The sequence below is a fragment of the Corvus moneduloides genome, chromosome 5 (assembly GCF_009650955.1).
Source record: "Corvus moneduloides isolate bCorMon1 chromosome 5, bCorMon1.pri, whole genome shotgun sequence".
NCBI classification, from domain to species: Eukaryota; Metazoa; Chordata; class Aves; order Passeriformes; family Corvidae; genus Corvus; species Corvus moneduloides.
In genome coordinates, this window is record NC_045480.1 from 28,203,888 (window position 1) to 28,223,749 (window position 19,862).

The 19,862-nt window shown below is 36.0% G+C and overlaps 1 protein-coding gene across 13 annotated transcripts in view; it reads left to right on the top strand.

Annotated features, from left to right (window-relative positions):
- The window catches only part of EXOC1 (exocyst complex component 1), a 29,096-nt gene that overhangs the window by 5,694 nt on the left and 3,540 nt on the right, over positions 1–19,862 (top strand). For 6 of the 13 annotated variants that reach the window (XM_032108996.1, XM_032108999.1, XM_032109000.1 and 3 more), the window contains 14 exons: positions 517–537; positions 1,295–1,482; positions 3,440–3,667; positions 3,901–4,033; positions 4,211–4,320; positions 4,855–4,908; positions 9,127–9,276; positions 10,376–10,481; positions 13,282–13,326; positions 14,467–14,630; positions 16,331–16,438; positions 16,914–16,990; positions 17,472–17,700; positions 18,694–18,877. In XM_032108996.1, the coding sequence (XP_031964887.1) occupies positions 517–537; positions 1,295–1,482; positions 3,440–3,667; positions 3,901–4,033; positions 4,211–4,320; positions 4,855–4,908; positions 9,127–9,276; positions 10,376–10,481; positions 13,282–13,326; positions 14,467–14,630; positions 16,331–16,438; positions 16,914–16,990; positions 17,472–17,700; positions 18,694–18,877 (1,797 nt within the window). The remainder of the gene's footprint in view (positions 1–516; positions 538–1,294; positions 1,483–3,439; positions 3,668–3,900; positions 4,034–4,210; positions 4,321–4,854; positions 4,909–9,126; positions 9,277–10,375; positions 10,482–13,281; positions 13,327–14,466; positions 14,631–16,330; positions 16,439–16,913; positions 16,991–17,471; positions 17,701–18,693; positions 18,878–19,862) is intronic. The other 7 variants (XM_032109002.1, XM_032109003.1, XM_032109001.1 and 4 more) reach the window with 7 other exon arrangements.

Here is a 19,862-nt window from a genome sequence, read left to right on the forward strand (position 1 = left end):
TAAAAAGTGAGCATCTGTAGCATTCTAGAAATTAGTGAGGTTTTATCTGAGATTTCTAGTTCATTAGCTGTGAGGCATGTGCTAAGTTCTGCTGGACCCTATTACAATTTATGTGACTGATTGGTTGCAAGGAGGGCTTTGCATCTTGTTTGCTTATCCTGTAGTTAGTATTTTTACGGTCACGTTATCTTTCCATAGTTGTATTTTATAGTAAAGCCTAGTAAGTAAGAGTATATCACATGGAGTCTGTCAGAAGTGGTGAAACTACTGTATTAAATACTAGACTGGTGTGTGCAGAAAAATTTGACTTAGAAATGTGAAACAGGAAGGATGACGTTACTGTGTTTTGGTGTTGACCAGAATTTGTTTTAAACCAACATCTAACATTTGAAGTTTGTGCAATAATAAAACATTCAAACTTAGTGCCACTTGAAAGTGTACACACTGTTCGTGCTTTGTCTAGCTAACATTCTCTGCTTCCTTTCCTCTGCTTTTCCATACCTTTTAATTCTTCAGAACTTCCTAAAGTTGCAGAAGGTGCGTAACACCTTTTTCCTTTATTTTGCCTTGTAAGCAATTTTCTTAAATAATATTCTTTTTGTTTGTTTGTTTTTTTAGTGCTTTGGTTAGCTTATCAAGTTTCTAGAGATAAGAGAGATGTTTCAAATGTCGTGAACACTTTCTGTCTGGACTGTGTTAATATTCATTTGTCAGCCTTTTGAGTGGCTTGTTAAATTAATTGAGCACTGCTGTGAGAAAGCATAGTTAATAAAAGCATTGTTTGTTTGATTTGCACTTACCTCAGTACTGATTTTCCTGCTGTGAAACTCATCTTGAGCATCAAGATAACATATTTATTGAGTGATATACATCTTAATCAACATCTGTATGTTTCCCTTATGCTCTGTCTACCAAAAGAGAGAATCTAACTTGCACTGATTTTCCACTAACAAATCAGTGTAATACTGTAATATATTCTGATCCTGATTACCAGTGTAAGAGGTGAATAAACTGAGACTAGATTTGTTCTTTGCAATAAAGGAAGGTGGATATTTATATTTTGCTTATGTTGCAATTTGGAAAACATTGCTGTTCGGAGTCAGTTCTGGAAATCGTAATGAAGCTTGTGGAAGACTGAGACTTGAAAAAAGTGTTCATAGGCAGCAGGTGCTTGTTGGGAGAGTTGTTTAATGGAGTAATTTACTTACAGATAATTAAACATACTTAAGTACTCTTGAAATGCTTGTGACTTTCTGGACTTGATAAGGTGTTTTATTTTCCTTCTCCGCCTAAGAATCTGTTCCAAGTGGAGAGAATCAAAGTGTAGCAGGAGGTGATGAAGAAGCTGTGGATGAATACCAGGAGTTAAATGCAAGAGAGGAACAGGATATTGAAATAATGATGGAAGGGTGTGAATATGCTATTTCTAATGCTGAAGCCTTTGCAGAGAAGTTGTCAAGAGAGCTACAAGTGCTAGATGGGGTAAGCATTCCTTCTAAGGTACAGTGTGCCAGCATGTTCAACTGCGCTCTTTGATACTGACCACATAGCATTCTTTGAAAAGGTAGTTAATGTGATCTGTCACATATTTAAATGTAAATGTTTCTTAGACAACCCAACATTCTAGAGGTCATTTGGAAAACTTAGGAGATGCAGGGGGTACACATGTAAGGGAACCATCAACAACCTGCTCAAATTATCAAGTTGTGTGTTTCTTGTATATTTGGAAAATGGCTGCTGTCATGGAGACAGCTGATCTTGCAACAGAAAATCTGACCTTATCACCTACACTGGTTTTTTTGGAAGTAAAAATGTTCTGGTATAGTAGGGATTACTGTTGGGCTTTTTGTTTTTCTGCAGATCAATACTTCAGCCCTAAGAACTTGAACAAAGTTTTGGGTTTATATTTTATCTTTTTGAAATAAGGAAGTGTCATAGATTAAGGAACTTCTGTGTTCAGTAACACTATGGCTTATCTTACTTTGTTGATTTAATCAAGAGTTTTGGAAACTATTTGACAGTAATAGAGGGAGAAGGAGATATCAGAATGCTTTTGAGATTGTCATAGGTTAGCAAGCATAGTCCCGGAAGGGACGTCCTTGCTAAGGGGTGCTTACAGTTTCCTCTGGGAACTGATAGAACCTATTAGCTGGCCAGTTTTAATATAGACAATTCTCTAAGCCACTTAAAGTTGTGACCACCTCTGTGATCCACATTTAAGAATAGGCAAACTCCCCCTCCAAGCTCTCTCTCGTTTCCGGCGCTGGGACAGGTGGCTGCGGGCCCCGTGTGGGGGCCAGCGGGCCCGGCCAGGCCCTGCCTGGGCCAGGCCGGGCCGGGCCACGGCCATCCTGAAGCCATGGACCTGTTCCAGCCATGGAACCCCCCCCACTGCCTTGCCGTGGGCAGCCGGAGCGGCTCGGCTCTCCCCCCTCTCCACTGCGATAAGAAAAATTCAACATTCCAGCTGCAAAGCTGCAAGGCCGAGGTGAGAGTAACCCTTTTATTGCTGTGAAGAGCTGAAAACCTGAGGGAAGAGAGAGAGGAGATGCTTAAAGCTGAAAGTCTGTTGTGAAGCTATGATATATCAGAGTATCCTGTTGTAATTTCATGAAGATATGGGGGGTGGAGTGTTCAACTCGTGAGCAGAAGCACCTGCCCTGAGATAGGCAGATGCTGACGCAGCTGTAATTTCATGAGAAGTTTGGACAGGGAGAGATGAACCAGATGAGGACTTTTGCTCCAAACGGGAAAGGAGAAAACCTCAGTCCATAGAGATGAACCAGATGAGGACTTTTGCTCCAAATGGGAAAGGAGAAAACCTCAGTTCCTAGAGATGCTCCCAGAGATATTCCTAAAGATGAAGATGATGAAGACCCTTTGCTCCCAGGGAAGGAGAAGGGCCTCTGTTTTTGTTTCTGAACGGCTCAACCTTAAAATTGTACCCCAAAAAACTTCAAGAGTGGACCCTCGAAAGCAGTTGCGGGAAAAGCTGCAAGTCGGGGGAAAGGACTCACACGCAGGCAGAGAGACTCCTCTTCCTAAATGGACTGAACAATATTTGGAAGTGGGCGGCTGTCTCGTTGTGATAATGTTTTCATAGCATGAGCAAGAAGAGACTTCTCTCTCTAAATGGACTGAACAAGGTTATTATGACAGTGGTAAACAGACTGAACATCTTAAGGGTTGTCTTTTCACATTGTCAGTGGGAGAAGGGAGGAAGGTGGGGGGAGGAGGAGAGTTCTGAAGGTGGTATAATTTTTTTTTTCTTCTTTTAGGTCTGTTAATAAACTTCTTTATATTCTTTCAAGTTTGGTGCCTGTTTTGCATTTCTCCTAATTCTTATCTCACAGCAGATAAACAGTAATGAGTATTTTGGACCAAACCACTACAGAGATATAAACATGTCTTCTAAAATGTGGCTTTATTTTCTGTACAGGCAAATATTCAGTCCATTATGGCCTCAGAGAAACAGGTGAATATCTTGATGAAGTTGTTGGATGAAGCTCTAAAGGAAGTTGACCAAATCGAGCTGAAGCTGAGCAGTTATGAAGAAATGCTTCAGAGTGTAAAAGAGCAGATGGATCAAATTTCGGAAAGCAACCACCTAATTCATCTCAGCAACACAAATAATGTTAAACTACTGTCAGAGATAGAGTTCTTAGTGGTAAGCATTTTTATTATGTTTATTATGGTTGTTCTCTTAAGGTATAAAATTCTTTCGGGTTGCTACCCTCTTTAGTATGAGGTTCCTTTAAATAATGAGCTTATTTTTCTGTTTCATTGTTGCACTAATTTCAGTAGTTATGATGATGAAATTGTATTTATTCTTCTTGGTTCACTAGCATAGCAAACCAACTTTTTTCCAGCTTATGGACAATACTATCCATTATTTTGTAGAATCACATGGATCTGGCTAAGGGCCATATAAAGGCCCTTCAGGAGGGAGATCTGACATCTTCTCGAGGCATTGAGGCCTGCACTAATGCAGCAGATGCCCTTCTTCAGTGTATGAATGTAGCTCTTCGTCCAGGTAATGTTTTTGTTAGACTACCATCTGACAAACAAAATTTATTATGGTAGTGCCTTTCCAATTAGTAGCAAGTTTTGTTCTGTTGACTGAAGGAATTGTGACCTCTGGTCTTCTTGGTTCCCATATAGAATATATTACTTTATATTTTGCACACTCTAAAGTCCTTTTTGTTTGTAGGACATGATATGCTTCATGCAGTGAAGCAGCAGCAGCAGCGGTTTAGTGACTTGCGTGAGCAGTTTGCACGGAGACTCGCCAGTCATTTGAACAGCGTATTTGTTCAGCAGGTATTATTTCTTACTATTGAATATGAAATTTTGGGTCACAAACTTTCCTGGAGAAGAAAAACAGTCTATCTAAAATTGTACATGTTCTGTGCTGTAATCAGTAAATGCTAGAAGCTCTTCAGGCAGAGATGTTGCTAAGCATACCAAACTATAATTGCCTACAGAAGTGTCTTACATTTGAGAAAACCCCCAAACATCTCTTTTTAATGGGGTTGCTATCTGAATTAAATGCATTTTGTGATATATGAGGATTTATTTTAATTGTAGAGCTTGATTATTGAGGAGAAGAAGCACTGACCTTTTTTTAAGGATGTTAGAGGCTGAAAACATGGAAGGTCTTGCTGTCTGAAATTCAAGGACTATAAAAAAAACCCCCAAAACAAAACCAAACATACAAAATAAAATGTCTGAACCCTGGTTTTGTTCCTTAACTTAAATTGTTCACAAAACACTGTCCTCACACTTGTTTCTTAAAGTCTGGGTGGTTTTTTTAGCTTCAGTTTTTTAATTAATGTGTTTTTTATCTTCAATTAGTTTACTCAGACCCTCCTTCAGCTCTATAACAGGTCCTCCTATCATTCAGTTCCAGTGAGTACATTGAGTTTGGTACAAGATTTTCTAACTAATTTTTTTTCCTGAGCTTGAATTATCTAACTAGCAGCTGCATTTTTGACTTTGCAAAAAGAAATGTGTCCTTACTGATTACAGAGCATCAGACTTGCATCCCTTTTCACTTCTGTTATTTTTGTCAGCCCTTAAGCTTTATTTATCTGTTTATGAGCTAACATTCCTCTGATCTGATCCCCAGAGATTGCTGAGAGACAGATGGAGATGCATGGAGGAAAAATATTTTCAGTAGTAATATGTGTACAACAGTACAGAAACTGCTATTGTGTGAAATTGCAATATTTGTAAATAAAAAGCAGTAATTCTGGTTTTATACATATTAGCACAATAGAAGTTGAACAGTTCTAAATTTAATGTATTAGACTGTGTGCAGAAAATGGAATAGAGTAACACTGGATAATTGTATGGAAAATGGCATTTAGAGCCTGGCTTTTTATGGCAGAGATAACTGCTTCGTACATTTTCTTCACTTCGCAGAAGAATTCCAGCTCCGCAGCATATTAATTTTTTTTGCCTTTAGCTTCTTTTCTTAAGAAGGTATTTTTCCTCTGTCACTTTTCATATTTTGAAAACCTGAGTATAGACTATGTGTCCCAGCCCTTAAATGAGCAAGTAGAAGCTATGTTGTGTAAGTCCTGTGTAAATGCATCCACAAAGTTTGAATATTGGACTTGTGTATGGAAGTGGCTGTTTAGCAGAATGTCCTTCTGATGTTCTCTTCTGAGGATTTTATTTTTTAAAAATGGTAAGCGATTATTATTACTGTGTAATATTATGTGTATTAGATGAAATTCTTATTCTTAAGACACAGTTCAGTGCTCTCTTAAGGTATATTGGGAATGCTATTACCAACGGGCAGTTTACATTTTTAAAATTCTGATACTAGTAGTGGCCTCACATGGTTTTTCATACAAACTTGCCCTTGAAAAGTTTTGCCTTGCTGTTAGCTGTGAGGTATTAATCAACAGATAAACTTAACGACTTTGCTGTTAAGTTTAAGCAGGAAGAGTTCATTAACTGCAAGAGATGAGACTCTGCAAAGCTTTTTCATTGTTGTAAAAGAGGAAAAACAAAGGTTTTGTACTTCGTTTTGAGATACAGGTTCAAGTGTTGGAGGTACAGCAATGTTTGTGTTCTATTACTAAAATGGGCTTGTTTTGTTAGTTTGAGGAATATAGCAATTTCTTAGTCTGATGATGTTGAAAACTCCCAGCTCCAATACTTTACCTTTAATATCTGAAGAGTTGCATTATTTGTTTAGAATGTTTCTTAAAAAAATACTTTAAAGCACTTCAGAAAAAACTAAGATAAAGGTAAAGAATTCGAAATTAAAAAGACAAAAGAAAACATGATGATGTCTAGGCGGCTGTTAATATTAGCAAGACATTCTGATTTGGAAATCATTAGATGGAAAAACATAGTTATGTTTACATTTGGGCCTAAATATATTTCCTTGAAAGTATGAAATTGCTCTTTATTTTTTGAAAAGCAAAATAACTCAATGCTTGATTCAAACTCCTCTTGTAAGGTACTAAAGTCCTTTACCTCCTTTACATTGAAAGGAGAATAAATATTAAAAATTTTAAACAGAAATGCAACTTCGGATTGCCATTTGCTGCAGTGTTAAAGACTGTTTACTAACAGTTAATGTCTTTGTGTTTATTGTGTAATACTAATAATTGATTAAGCTGTGTGTCTGTTACTTTAAAGATTTTTTAACAACCAAGTTCAGCACTCAAAGGCAACTCTGGGCTTTTTGCCTTTGAGATATGAAGTAGGTTGAAGCTTTGAAACTGTGAAATAGTTGAATAGCAAATTTGGGGTTTCAATTGGTAATGATTTACTTTATGCATAATGAGAGAAAGCCTGTTAATTAGGTGGGAAAGGTACATCAAGAAGCTCCATAAGGTTTTAGAGAAGGCTTGAACAGGACATAATTTACTGTAACCAGAATGATGAGTCCTGTGGAAAAGTTGGCCTGGAGAGAGAAATTTACCCTGTCAGGGAATTTGTCATCTAGCTTTATGAAGAAAGCAACTACTAACCAGAAAAGTTGTGTGCAATAAAGGGACATGAATAAAATGTTTGCATGAAAGAAGCAATAAAAATTTAGATAGCTGAGTATTTCTTAGCAGTAATATGAACAAGCATTTGGACTGATGTAGTTGATGAAAGCTGTGAAAGCCACCAGGTAAATTACAGTAAACCATAATGGACTTGAACATTAAAAATGCGTGCTGTAGGAATGTAACAAACCAGGGGTAAGCGAGTTTCTCTAATTTCTTCTTTGTAGAAGCATATCAAACATTTGTTGAAAATATTTACTATATGTATGCCCAGAAGCATGCCCACAGTATCAAGAATGACCTCAGTAATCACAACAGCAGCTGTGTTGCTAATGCTGGCTGGATTCCAATTCCAAATTATATGTTCCAATAATTACACTGTGTTAGCTTTTTGTTGAAGTCAGACTACATGATTGTTTTTATAAGTGAGATTTATAGTGTTATCCTTCCCCATTTTCTATGAGAATAAATTAGTGAAGTTGGCCAGGACTTGTTTCTTTGGGTCTATTTGTGAGTCAGTTTATGTAGTTAAAAGGACAGGGGTCAAAGTAAGTTCACGCTCATGTTAGATACAAAAAAGTCCTGAAACAGGTTGCCAAAGAACTTGTGGGTGCCCCATCACTGAAAGTGTTAAAGTCCAGTTGTTCAAGGGTAGCCTGGTCTAGTGAAGGTGTCCCTGCCCATCATAGGGGAGCTGGAACTAAATGGTATTTAAGGTCCCTTCCAACTCAAACCGGTCTATGATTGTATCTAGTAGTTCAGCTTTATCCACAAGCTGGCAGTGTTCATGTCACATTACTTAGTAAAAGTTAGTATTTTACAAATTAAATAATAGATTTTTTTTTAAAACAAGTCTGTGAATGTATTGTGGAAGAGCTTTCTCTAACCAAAGGCTTGAACTGATTAGTACCTGGTAGAACAGAAAAAGGGTAAGACAGAGTTGCTTTAGTTTTGATCCAGACTGGCTTCTGTTCCAACTTAGAAACATGCAAAGGCATTTTAAATGGTATGGCTTATTCTGCTAACTTGTCATATCCAAGATGGAACTATCAGGAATGCTCTCAGGGACTGACATTGACTGACCTGCATAAACCACCTGCATGTGATGCAGGAATTGGAGACCAATTAGTACGATCTTTGTGTGCTGCCATGGCACAAACTATACTTAATGTAAGTTCTCTTGCTGTATTTGCTGCAAGCCCAGTAAAAAAAGACTTTACAGAAAATATTAAAGCCATTTGGAAATTAAGTCTTGCCCTCCATTCTTTTAACCTAGGGATAGTGGTTGTGTGTTCTGCTGTGTGGCTGCACAGAGGTGTTGCCTTGCTTGCTCTTTCTGAATTGCTCGGGAAGCTTGAGTTGCTCAGTAAGCAAGTGAAAGCTTAAAAAAGCTAAATCATATGTTCTAGCAATATGATGGGATCTTTGCTTAAAGGAGGAGCATGAAGTTAATAGCTTGTGTTAAATGGATTTGTTTATGCTGCACGTTGTAAACCGTTTAGTAAATGTTCACTGACAGTGGTTGTGTGTGTTTGTTTGTGTGGAGAGAGAGAGAATGTGTGTGCACTGATGTCTTTAAGATTTGATCAAGGAAAGCTTGGCCAAAATGAACTAAAGTATGTTGAATTGGAGCAGGCTTTCAGAGGAGAGGTGTAATGCTCATCATTAACACCTGTTTACTGGGAACTTGAAATTTGTATATGAGAAAAACATCTTTAAACAGAAGCAGCTATTTTTTTAGTTTAGAGGAATAAAGTGATAATCTCTTAAAATTTTTCAGGAACAATTGAATGCTGGTCATTAAATTTTCATTCAGGTGTACATTGCATTCTTGTCCAAAAAGTGGCAAAGCAACTCACCCTGAAGGCAAAGAGCCTTAAAATGAGCAAGCTTATTAGGATGTACTACCTGCCATGGCTGTAATATCTTGGTGTGTGTATTATGTTTGGTGTCCTTTTCAGTCTGCATCTCTAGACCTTGCTTCTATGCAAGGTATTTTGAGGCTTTCCTGTTTGTCTGAAGGAGATACTGTCTTCATATTAAGTTTTTCAGGAAACTTCTAGTACATCTGTGTAGTGCTTCCGGATTTACTTTAATACTTTTTCTTGTCAAGGGTCACGATCAGAGTTCCACTCTTGCCCAGCACTCTGCTGAATTGACATTACCCAATCATCATCCATTTCACAGAGATTTACTTCGATATGCTAAACTGATGGAGTGGCTCAAGAACACAGATTATGGAAAATATGAAGGGCTAACAAAGGTATGTGAAGTGCTCAAATGATGCTAGAGAATAGACATAATAGATTGGGCTTGAGAGTCAAAAGAATTGCCTGTATGTACATGTCATTCTAATATTGCTATCTATTAAATATAACTCACTGCTCCTCTTTTATTTAATTCCTTTTTAGAATAGGAAACTTCATTTTTTAGTGTTTGTGGTATCCTGCTCTGTTTTTTTTCTCAAACATCCTATTCTGAAGTATCATAAGATACTTGTCTTAATATTTATGTAAAACAAGTTTGTCGTTGTACAGCCTAGTAAGAAAAATAATTAAGCTAATTCCAAATTGGTGTGCTTATTGCCTGTGTAACATCTCTATTTCAAGAGACCTTCATTTCACTTGGGAGTGTCAAAAACTTCAGAGGCCTCTTGTACAGTAGATTAAATAGAAACATTTTTCCCTTGTATGTAGGTAACTTTTAACTACCTTGTTTAAAACTAACCTGCAGTAAAAAAATTACTACAAAAGTATACAAAATGTTCAGGTAGAAGTAAAGGAAGAGTTAGTCCTTCCAAAACAAGTCTTTTTCATTTAAGGTACTGTCATTCTTAAATTGAAAGATTTAAGTTAGACTTTGAAAATGACTTTGAAATACTTATTCATTTGCCTTCAGTGTAAGCCAGATAGTGAATGGTTGACATCTTTGTGATCTTCTAATAAAAAAATGTGAGAATTGCATATATATGTGTGCTTTTGGGGGCACAGTAAGAGTCTGATAAAAGAGATTTTAGAGAATGGTGCTGAATTCTTACCATTCTACCCGTGAATTGAATTCTGTGATGTTCTACCACTAGTAATCCTATTTACATGTACTACATTACATATTTTTCCTTGTGGAGGGGAAGTAGAAGTTTCTGATTAATGCTCAGTGAACTCACTATGAAAATGAATATAAGCTGCTTAAATATCACTACTATAATTTTGTGCATGCTGCATAAATATATAGACTTATGTAGTTCAAACCAGTTTGTTATTTAGTAGGACTTGAAAACTCACAGGTTTTTAAGAATTATTTACCTATAATAGAAGAAAATCGGCATGAATACCTGTTAACTAAATATACATTTTTCTTTTAAGAATTATATGGATTATTTATCACGACTTTATGAAAGGGAAATAAAAGATTTCTTTGAAGTTGCCAAGATCAAGATGACAGGCACAACCAGAGAAGGAAAAAAGTTTGGTAAGTTTCCAGAAGGCACATATCTTGCTTTGAAATCTTATTATTTGCATATAAAACACTCACTACGACACCTAGGGCTAGTTTTGTAATGGTGTAAAATTCTTTACTTTTGGCAAAATGGAAGAAGTTGGATGAAAAATATGATTGGTAAAACTTCTGACTTCCACAAGGCCAAAGTAGCACAACTGAAATCTTGTAAAATTGGTCAAAATAAAAGTATAAAATACAATATTTCTCTCAGTGTTCAAATCTACACTCACTTTTTATTACTTGAACTATCCCACTTTATTACCTGAACAAATTTGAAAAATCAGCTCTTGTAGTTAACAGAAGTTTGGGCAGCGTTCTTTTGTGTTCCTTCTGCTGTTATTTCTGCTTTTGATAAATCTTGGGTGGATTGTAAGAAGTGGTTTTAATGCTGATTCTGCCTAATAAAACTTACGTATTTTAATGTGTTTTTTCAGGGGGATTTACCTATGTAGCCGGAGACTAGAAATCATAATTTGTTAATGTGTAGGTATTTATATTAAGGGAGTATGTATTCCTGCTAGGATTAGTCTAGCATGAATATGGAAGTGAAGCTTAAACACAATAACCTGGATACTTAAAAAGCAACAGTGGTATAGGCATATTTATGTATTGTCTGTGTTTCAAAGCTTTTAAAAATATTTATATTTGCCACGGTTCACCAGTTTGCAAATTCTGAATTCCAAAATTATGTGCAGTAAGTAGTAAGTTCTGTCAGCCTCTTTTGGCTTTGAAGTTTGATGGTAAAAACCAGAAAAATGTAATGAAAGGAAGAAAGCAGGAAGGTGGTAAGGCTTGTTTGAGAGGGGGAAAACTGGAAAGATAAGTTTTGGCAAGCTGTTGGACATGGAAAGCAAAAGGCTCCATAAGATGTCATTGTCAGAACATTTAAAATCATAAATCTTAAAAAGCAATCTTACTGCAAGAAAAAAACCCCTTTAGCCTAATACAAATTGACTTCTGAAACATTCTAAACACTTTGTCTTGACACTTGTTTTGTGATTTGTATTTGTGAAGAGACAGTTTTCGTGGCCGTTCCCTAACTTGTGTAAATGTTACCAGCGTATCAGCAATCGGGCATTTTGGAGAAAGAGGTCCTTCAATTCACCAGAGTAAAAGCTGCACTTTGAGAAGACTTCTGTCATGTATTTGTGCAAATTTATTTATCTTGTAACGCCTTGTAAGGGTGTGCAATTTTGAAGGCTTCTGTGTTCATTGTAGTGATTGTACTACTTCAAAATACCTCACTTCTAAACTTTTTTAAGGAGTAGTGTAGGTGCATAATGCTCCAGTTGTACTCAGATACGAAAGATGACGTGTTTCCAAGCTGTGTTGGTGTGTGTTCTTGCCTTTTTTTTGTGCTTTGGGAGTAGCACTGCTGTTTGAATGCCTCAAATGCAGAGGGGATGCTGGGAGAACTCTGGCATTCTGTGCTAGCGCAAGGTTCTTTGTCTGCATTTTTATGGCAAAAAAACCCAGCCTGGGTCATGAGCATTCACACTTGTCTTAAGTAGACTTTTTTCTTTTTTTTTTCTTTTCTGATGAAGCCAAGACTTTGATACTTAAATACCATAAAGTCAGTGTTGGAAAGAGTGCTACTACTGTCATATGTTTATATGATGTAGCTTGCCAAAAGCCACTAAGGCTCCCTTGATTGTCCAGGGCCTGATCTTTGTAGTTCATCACATTCTGTAATAGGTCCCATGTGTTTAGAAATTGGGGATGATGAAGAACTGGGACCAATGCATGACAGTTGCATATGCCAAATATATCATACCTAAACCTTTTTTTTATTCAAAATCTGCCAAAATCCCCAAGATCTAAAAACCAGACTGGAATTAAATTTGAATTTGATGTTACAATTATCAGTAGTGTTGCCTACTTGAGAACATCTGGTATTTAAGACATGTTTGTGGCATTTAGAAGTATCTACTCATTCTATTACAGTAGGTTCTGCTTGCCTGCTCCATTTTGGGGGGCTTGTAGCATCCATCCTCATCAAGATCTTTTTAATACCACATACTGCTTTTAGTGTATGTATGCAAATGCCTTTTACTCTAGGGATTCTATATTTTCTACAAATGCCCATTTACTTTAAATTTTATGTTGAAGTCCACTTGAGGAAACTTCAATTCTGAAAACAAACAGGAAAAATATAAAAACCTCTTCATAAATTTTTTTACTGTACGTTTATTATTTTTATCCTCTCCAAATTTGCAGTCATCTGTTTTTGTGCAGCATGAATGCAAAAGATGTATTCTCTATGTAAACACCCTGATTTGCAACAACTATGAAAAGGTTAGCCAGCTTACTGTCAATATGAATTACGCTGCAGTAATGGTACGTGTTTTAAATTGAAAAGATGGACGATATCTCTGACTCAGTAAAAAAATTCCATAAGTACATTTTAATTTCTTCAAGTCTATTATTGATATGATTTATCTTGGAAACTGAGTCTGACAAATAATTTAATTGACTTCTCAATTTGGGAGAACTCAGAATGTGTTATCAAAAATGTCTTTCAAACATACTATAAAAGAAAAAGCAAATTTTAATACCTGGAAACTTACTCTATTTTCCGTGTAGTTTAGATACTGAATTTCTAGCATAGTACCTCTCCAACTAAATGTGTTTGCAATGTAGTTACTTGCTGCTTATAGTTCTCCGCATGTTTCTTTCCAGTTAGAGCTTAACTTGCATCTTGTGCATGGTTTGTGCAAACTGCATTTTAACTTGTCTTTGTCTTTGATGCTTGCAACCTAATCCATCCCAGCTACACTGCCTCGAAAAGAAAGTGCTGTCAAACAGGAAACTGAGAGTGAGTATAACTAGTTGCATTAGTTGGTATTGTCAATGCATGTGTGTCAATGTTACGATGTAGTGCTGCATCAGGGAGAATCTACCTAACACTGAAGCACTCTGTTCAGAATGAAATAAACATTAGCAGAATCACCAGGCTTGCAAGGCAAAAAGAAAGCACAGCTGTAAGTCCCAACATAGAATTTGAGAAGGTTTGCACATAAAGGCAGTATCTTTTGGTTTTCCCATGCTACTGGTTGATAGCAAAATATGTTTGTGCCTGAGAGCTTGTCATAGTTTTCCACTCTACCAGTAGGTTGAAGTGACAATTTAGATTAGATCTATAGACTTTGTCTTGTGTCCCTAGACTAGATACCAACACAGCAGTTAAATGAAGCTTGCAGGATTGCTTTTAAGTTTCTTTGTGGCTTAGATATGACAAGTTTACTTGGAGATCTAATATTGATAATTTTTTGGTCTTTTTTTGTTATTAGCTTTCTCTGTCCTGGTCCAACATTTCTGAAAAAATTGGGGGAAAAAGAAATAAAAAAGAAAATACATGCTTCTAGGAGAAGGCCCAGCAGTATCATGAAGAAATGATTGAATGTTAATTAGGATCAAAAGGAAGGGAGAGCATTAGCAGCAGAGTTACTATGGGATTGTAGATCCAGCAAAATAGCTGGAACAAACTGTGTAGGTAAAAGGATGTTAACAGCAGAAAGATCAAGTTCAAGATGAAAAAGTGTCTGTGTATATAAAACTTTTTAATATTTTTCCCTCCTGTGGTTCAGTTCTTCTTCTTCTGGCAACCTTTGCCCAAAATACATTCACAAAGATCATAACTGGTCTTAGCTTTCCAATCTTCAATCCCCATGTTACTGTATTTTAGAGTTTTGTTCCTTTTATACCTTTTTTCCATACTTTACAATGAGAGTTTAAATAGTTTTATTGTTCTTTGAAAATTGCTGAAGAATCTCAGTTACCTTACATTGAGAAAATAATAACGTTTACAGCAAAAGCATTATAGCTTAGACAAAAGTTGTTTCATTTAATATAGGACTACTAGCAGCTCTTGATCTCCTATGTTCTGTAACAAACCTATTCTTGAGTACTTTATTCTGCCTTCACTTTCCTCCTTCATAGTGTCTTTATTTCACAGGTCTTCATGGAAGTTCTGGGAAATTGACCGGGTCTACTTCTAGTCTAAATAAACTCTCTGTTCAGAGTTCAGGAAACCGTAGGTCTCAGTCATCCTCATTGTTAGACATGGGAAACATGTCTGCCTCTGACCTGGATGTGGCTGACAGAACAAAATTTGATAAGGTAAAGCCAAAATATCACATAGAATTCCTGCTTAGTTTTGTATTAGAAGTATCTTACCTATCCTTCTTGTATAGTTCAAAAATCTGTACTTTTTAAATCTTAAAACATGTCAATTTCAAAATTTGTGTGTACCACACATCTAATAAAGGCAGTTCCTAAGAAATACGTAGATCACAGTATTGTCATCAGATTATACAATTCTGTTTAGTTCCTTTATATGCTGTGTATGATCTTTAAAGAATATCAAGGATAAAAAATGGTCTGTTAAGTTTAAGCCAAATACGAGTTTTTAAGCAAATAGGAATGGAACTGATGGATTCTCAACTGACTTTATTTTTCTCAATTCATTCAGTGTTCTAGGACATTTTGCCAGTATGTAAGCAAAAGTGAAAGACAGGGAAGATAAGAATTTTAGCCAGGACTTGAGAGTGACCCTAAAATTTTATTTATACTGGTTTCACATTAGTTACCATCAATTTTAAATTTTAACCAATAGCACTAAGTTATTATTGGGGTGTCCTTATCCTGTTTTAAAACCTGCTGTCCTCAGCATCTGTTGACTTTTTTTTTTAAAAGTGACAGTGCTCACCATTTCTTGCGGAATTAACTCCTCGGTGCTGTGGAAGGAAAACGAGCAGTTATCAGTCAGAGATAAAAATAATTTTGTTGTTCTCTACTGAATTACTTGATGGAGATGAATGTTTTTCTTCTGACCTCTTCAAATCGTTGCTCAGTCTTTTTCTGGGAGGAAATAAATGCCTGAAACAATATTAACTGTGAAGTTACTACAAACCGGTAGCAGCAACTTGTCTAGAATTAAAAAACTAACTTGTTAAAACAGGTTTATACAATTATTGTGCTATTATCTTCAATTTCTCACTTGCATCTCACACCCATTGGGCATATGTGAATGTGACAGTATACATGGAGTTGTAAGCAATTGAGCTGACCTACTAGGTTGTTGGGGGTTTGTTTCCTATGGGAATTTTCATCAGCATGGATTTCCTATGTGCTTAGATTGCTTCAATTTATGTAAATTATTGCATGTCTTAATCTTTAAGTACTTGCAGAGGAATTTCTAATAGACGTATGTCTAACATCTGACTTAGAAGTTCCTTATTTTGTATTTATAGAATTAAATTATTGTAATTAATTATTGCCAAAATACTGTTTCATTTTAGTTTAAATCTAAATATTGTGTTGCATACTTCAGTACAAAACCTACTTGTTTGTTTCTGTAGCAGCTATGTGGAAACTTTTTCTACTTTTTCTACACAGCAGTTAACTTCTACATACACAGTTGACCTGTTTTTCTTCCCTGAGGATTTTGTCTTCCTCCACTCAGCAACCCAGGCAGAAAAGATGGTGGCAGACCCCATGACTTACTATGAAAATGCGAATGTTTCCAGTATAGCACAAAAGTGCTTCCTCAGGCTGTGACTAGAAAACTTCTAGTTATGGAAAAACATAGATTGTTCTTTTCTTCACAGTATTACATGGATAAGAAAGGACTGTGTTGAAGATGCAGCTATTGCTTTTAAAGATCTAAGTACAAGCTGTTTCCATTTCTGTTAAGTAGTAGTAAGCCTAGTAGTAAAGCTTAGTGAAGATAGAAGGTCTATGCAACAAACAATTAAAGTTAGTATTGCTAACTGTCCATAGTACTTGGTGTGTTGATAAAATATTTTGACTTTCTTTAGATTTTTGAGCAAGTATTAAGTGAACTAGAGCCTCTGTGTCTGGCGGAACAGGACTTCATTAGTAAATTTTTCAAACTGCAGCAACATCAGAGCACGTCTGGAACAACGGTAGGACTTACATTCTCTGTCACTGAAGTAGAAAGTATTGACCAGGCCTCAAAAGAGACCTGTTTAAAAGAGGACTTCGGGATTTATCGGCGATTATGTGATCCAGGTGATAAGTAATTTCTTTTTCTTCAGGAACTGGCAGGATCTTTAATTTTGGCTGATCAATACAAAATCTGTGAAAGAAGGACTGACATGTTTCCTTTGCTATGGCTTTGTCTTCTCATAAGATCTCAAGAAACACTTCATCATGCATCGTAGGAAGACAGTAGGGAGTAATCGTGGATAGTATTGTATTCAGTGGAACATGACTGGAAAATTACCAGAACCTTGCAAACCGCTCAGTTTTCCACTCTGGAGGCAGGGAGTGGTGGGGGTATGGAGCTAGTACCTACAGTGGTTTTGTCAGATACAGTAACTGCTTAGATATAGAATTGGAGACAAACCTTATCGTTACATACATTCCTTGTTCTTACAGAACGAAGTGGAGGAAATGGATGGAGTAGCTTTCTCTCGTTCGTACACTTCTGGTGTTCCACAAACAGTATCATCTGAGTATGTGCTGCTGTTTATTATTGATTCTTAAGCCTATGTTTGAGTTTATCTGGCATATAAAACTTTTTTCTCTAAAATCAGAAAGTGCTCCCTTTCAGTGAAAATGAACAGTGAACTTTTAATTTTTACCTAGACACTGAATGTCAGTAAAAAGAATTTTTTTTTTTATATAGGATGGGTGTTTCTGTGTATAGCTGTTTAATTCTCTTAATAGTTTGCAAATTGAAATTAGGCACTATAATATAGAAAATATGCTTAGCAAAGTTCTGAGAGTGTGTGGCAGCTTCCACAGAGAAAATACTTTTTGGAATATTTTATACCTGTGACTATTGATTTTTACTGTGTGGTATTGACTTTCTGAAAATCATGAGACTTGTTGAATGCAAATAAGACTACTATATCAAATAAATATATCAAAAACCATGTAAAATAGCCTAGTAAACTGTCAGAGTAATATTTTCCTCTTATGCATTTTTAATAGGAAGGACATGATCCGACAAATGATGACAAAAATATTTCGTTGTATTGAACCTGAGCTGAATAACCTTATAGCACTGGGAGACAAGATTGATAGCTTTAATTCCCTTTATATGTTAGTTAAGATGAGTCATCATGTATGGACAGCACAAAATGTGGACCCTGCGTCCTTTCTCAGCACAACACTTGGAAATGTTTTGGTGACTGTCAAAAGGAACTTTGATAAGTGCATTGTAAGTTCTTTAGTTATTCTAATTAAGCTAACGGTAATATTATAGGAAGCCCACTCCTACCCAGTTTGATTTTACACTTCTGTATACTTAAATTCTTGCTTTAAATTTGAAGTGAAAATTAGTAACCTTATTGCTTTTCTACTGGCCAAGCCTTCGAATAAAGGGTGGTTGTGTTTCTTTTTTCCTCTCTGTTCCAGTTTTCTTCAATAAGTAGCTATTTGTAACAAATAAGACCACTCAGTCACGGTTCTGAGGTAGTTGACATTTTTAGTTGTTTAAACTTGTACTCCGACCGAGATTACTGAAGTCCATTAGGTAAAATATAGCTCTCTGCCTTTTTACTTGCCGAAACCAAACCTTGGGGACTTACGAGGGTGTGAAGTCTTTTGGCAGTAGCAGAGACAGCCTCTACTGTCTGAAACTTCCTTTTACTAATAAGGTTACGACCATTATATGGAATGTGGCAGGTTTACTGAAAACAAAACTTTGTTTTATTGTCATAAATGTAATTTGATTCTAGGCAAACATCATAAAACTGACCATTCTTGATCAGTTTAATACTTAAAATATTTTGAAACAGATTTTTTTATTACACTCAGAAATAAAATTTCAATAGAAGACTAAAGAAACTTCCTGCAGCAAAAGGAATTGTTAGCTTGGCTGAACCAGAAAAGTGAAGTTCCTTGTTAGATTATAAAATGAAAATTGTTAATTGCTTCTGGTGCATAAATTTGGTGTTTTTTTCATTGGGTGTTTTTTTGGTAATACTAAGTAAATAAAGGAGAATAAAAGACCATCTTTCCTTTTTCTGTTCAATTATTTTACTTAACAAGTTTTTAAGCGTAAAAAGGGTGAAAGGCTGAATAGATGTACTAATTGAAAGAACTATTTCTGTGTTTGGATACATGTCAATTTTTCAGTATGTGTGCATTTTTCTTTTAATACTTCTTACATGATCTGGAGCCTAACACTTGTTCTTGTTTTAAATTAAAGAGTAATCAGATGAAGCAGATGGATGAAGTAAAAATCTCAAAGAAGAGTAAAGTTGGGATCCTTCCATTTGTTGCTGAATTTGAAGAGTTTGCAGGCCTTGCTGAATCAATTTTCAAAAATGCAGAACGACGAGGAGATCTAGATAAAGCCTACATAAAACTTATTAGAGCTGTCTTTGACAGTGGTAGGTCTTCCAAGGCTGTCATAGTTTCTAAAATAATTGTTTCCACCTGTTTACATATAATTTTGCCCCAAGTAACTGGTGATTTTTTTAAGACTGTGCTGAAATTTTGGTTGTCTCTGTTATTGTAAGTGAGCAAGTGTAATCCTTTTGATCGTAGTATACTTTTTAGATAACTTCCCTTTGTACATACCTGTAAAGTAACTTTGAGTTGTGTCAGAGGGAAGTGGTTAAGACTCTGAAGAGGGAGAAGAGATGGCAGCAACATGGCATGCTCAATTTGAAGTGGTTCCTTGTCTTTTTTTCCCCCTGTAAAAAGTCATATAGGAAGAACAAAAACTGGCAGTAGCAGATCTTTCCTAGTTGGTAGTTCAGTGTTCCGACTGGAATGAATCTGTGGTCATTACTGATACTCTGGTGCCCTGGATCATTTTCATGATGGGCATCCCAGTAGTCTCAGCAAAATGATTAATGGATGAACAGGCACAGAAACTTAATTGCTCTTGGTTGAAGCTATCCTCTTTCAGCCCACTTTTAGGTGCAGTAAGGGAGGGATAGGTAGAATTTTTTTTGCCTATTTGGTTTTTTGTTTTTTTTTTTTTTTTTTAATTTTTTTTTTTGTCAGGGGAAGGGGGAAATAAAAAATTTATGTGCAGGATTATCCATTTTTATTATTAAATTTAGGGACTGACAGTAATTTTGACCATAAAGCTAATGAGCGAAAGCTGAGATTAAGAAGTACATTTAAAAAAACCCCTCTATTTTATTGAAGATTTTTGTCCTAGTGAAGATGGGAATCGATTTTGCTGTGACTTTTCTTAAAAAGGTCTATCACATGAAACTTACTAGGGATACTGAAAGCATGCCTGTAAGCCTCCCCAGAATGTGACTTGTTCCTCACATCTGTAAATGAGACCATACATACTCACTATTTTGTACCTTTTTATAAGTGACTTTTTTGCCATATAAATTTCATGGTCTTAGAGCC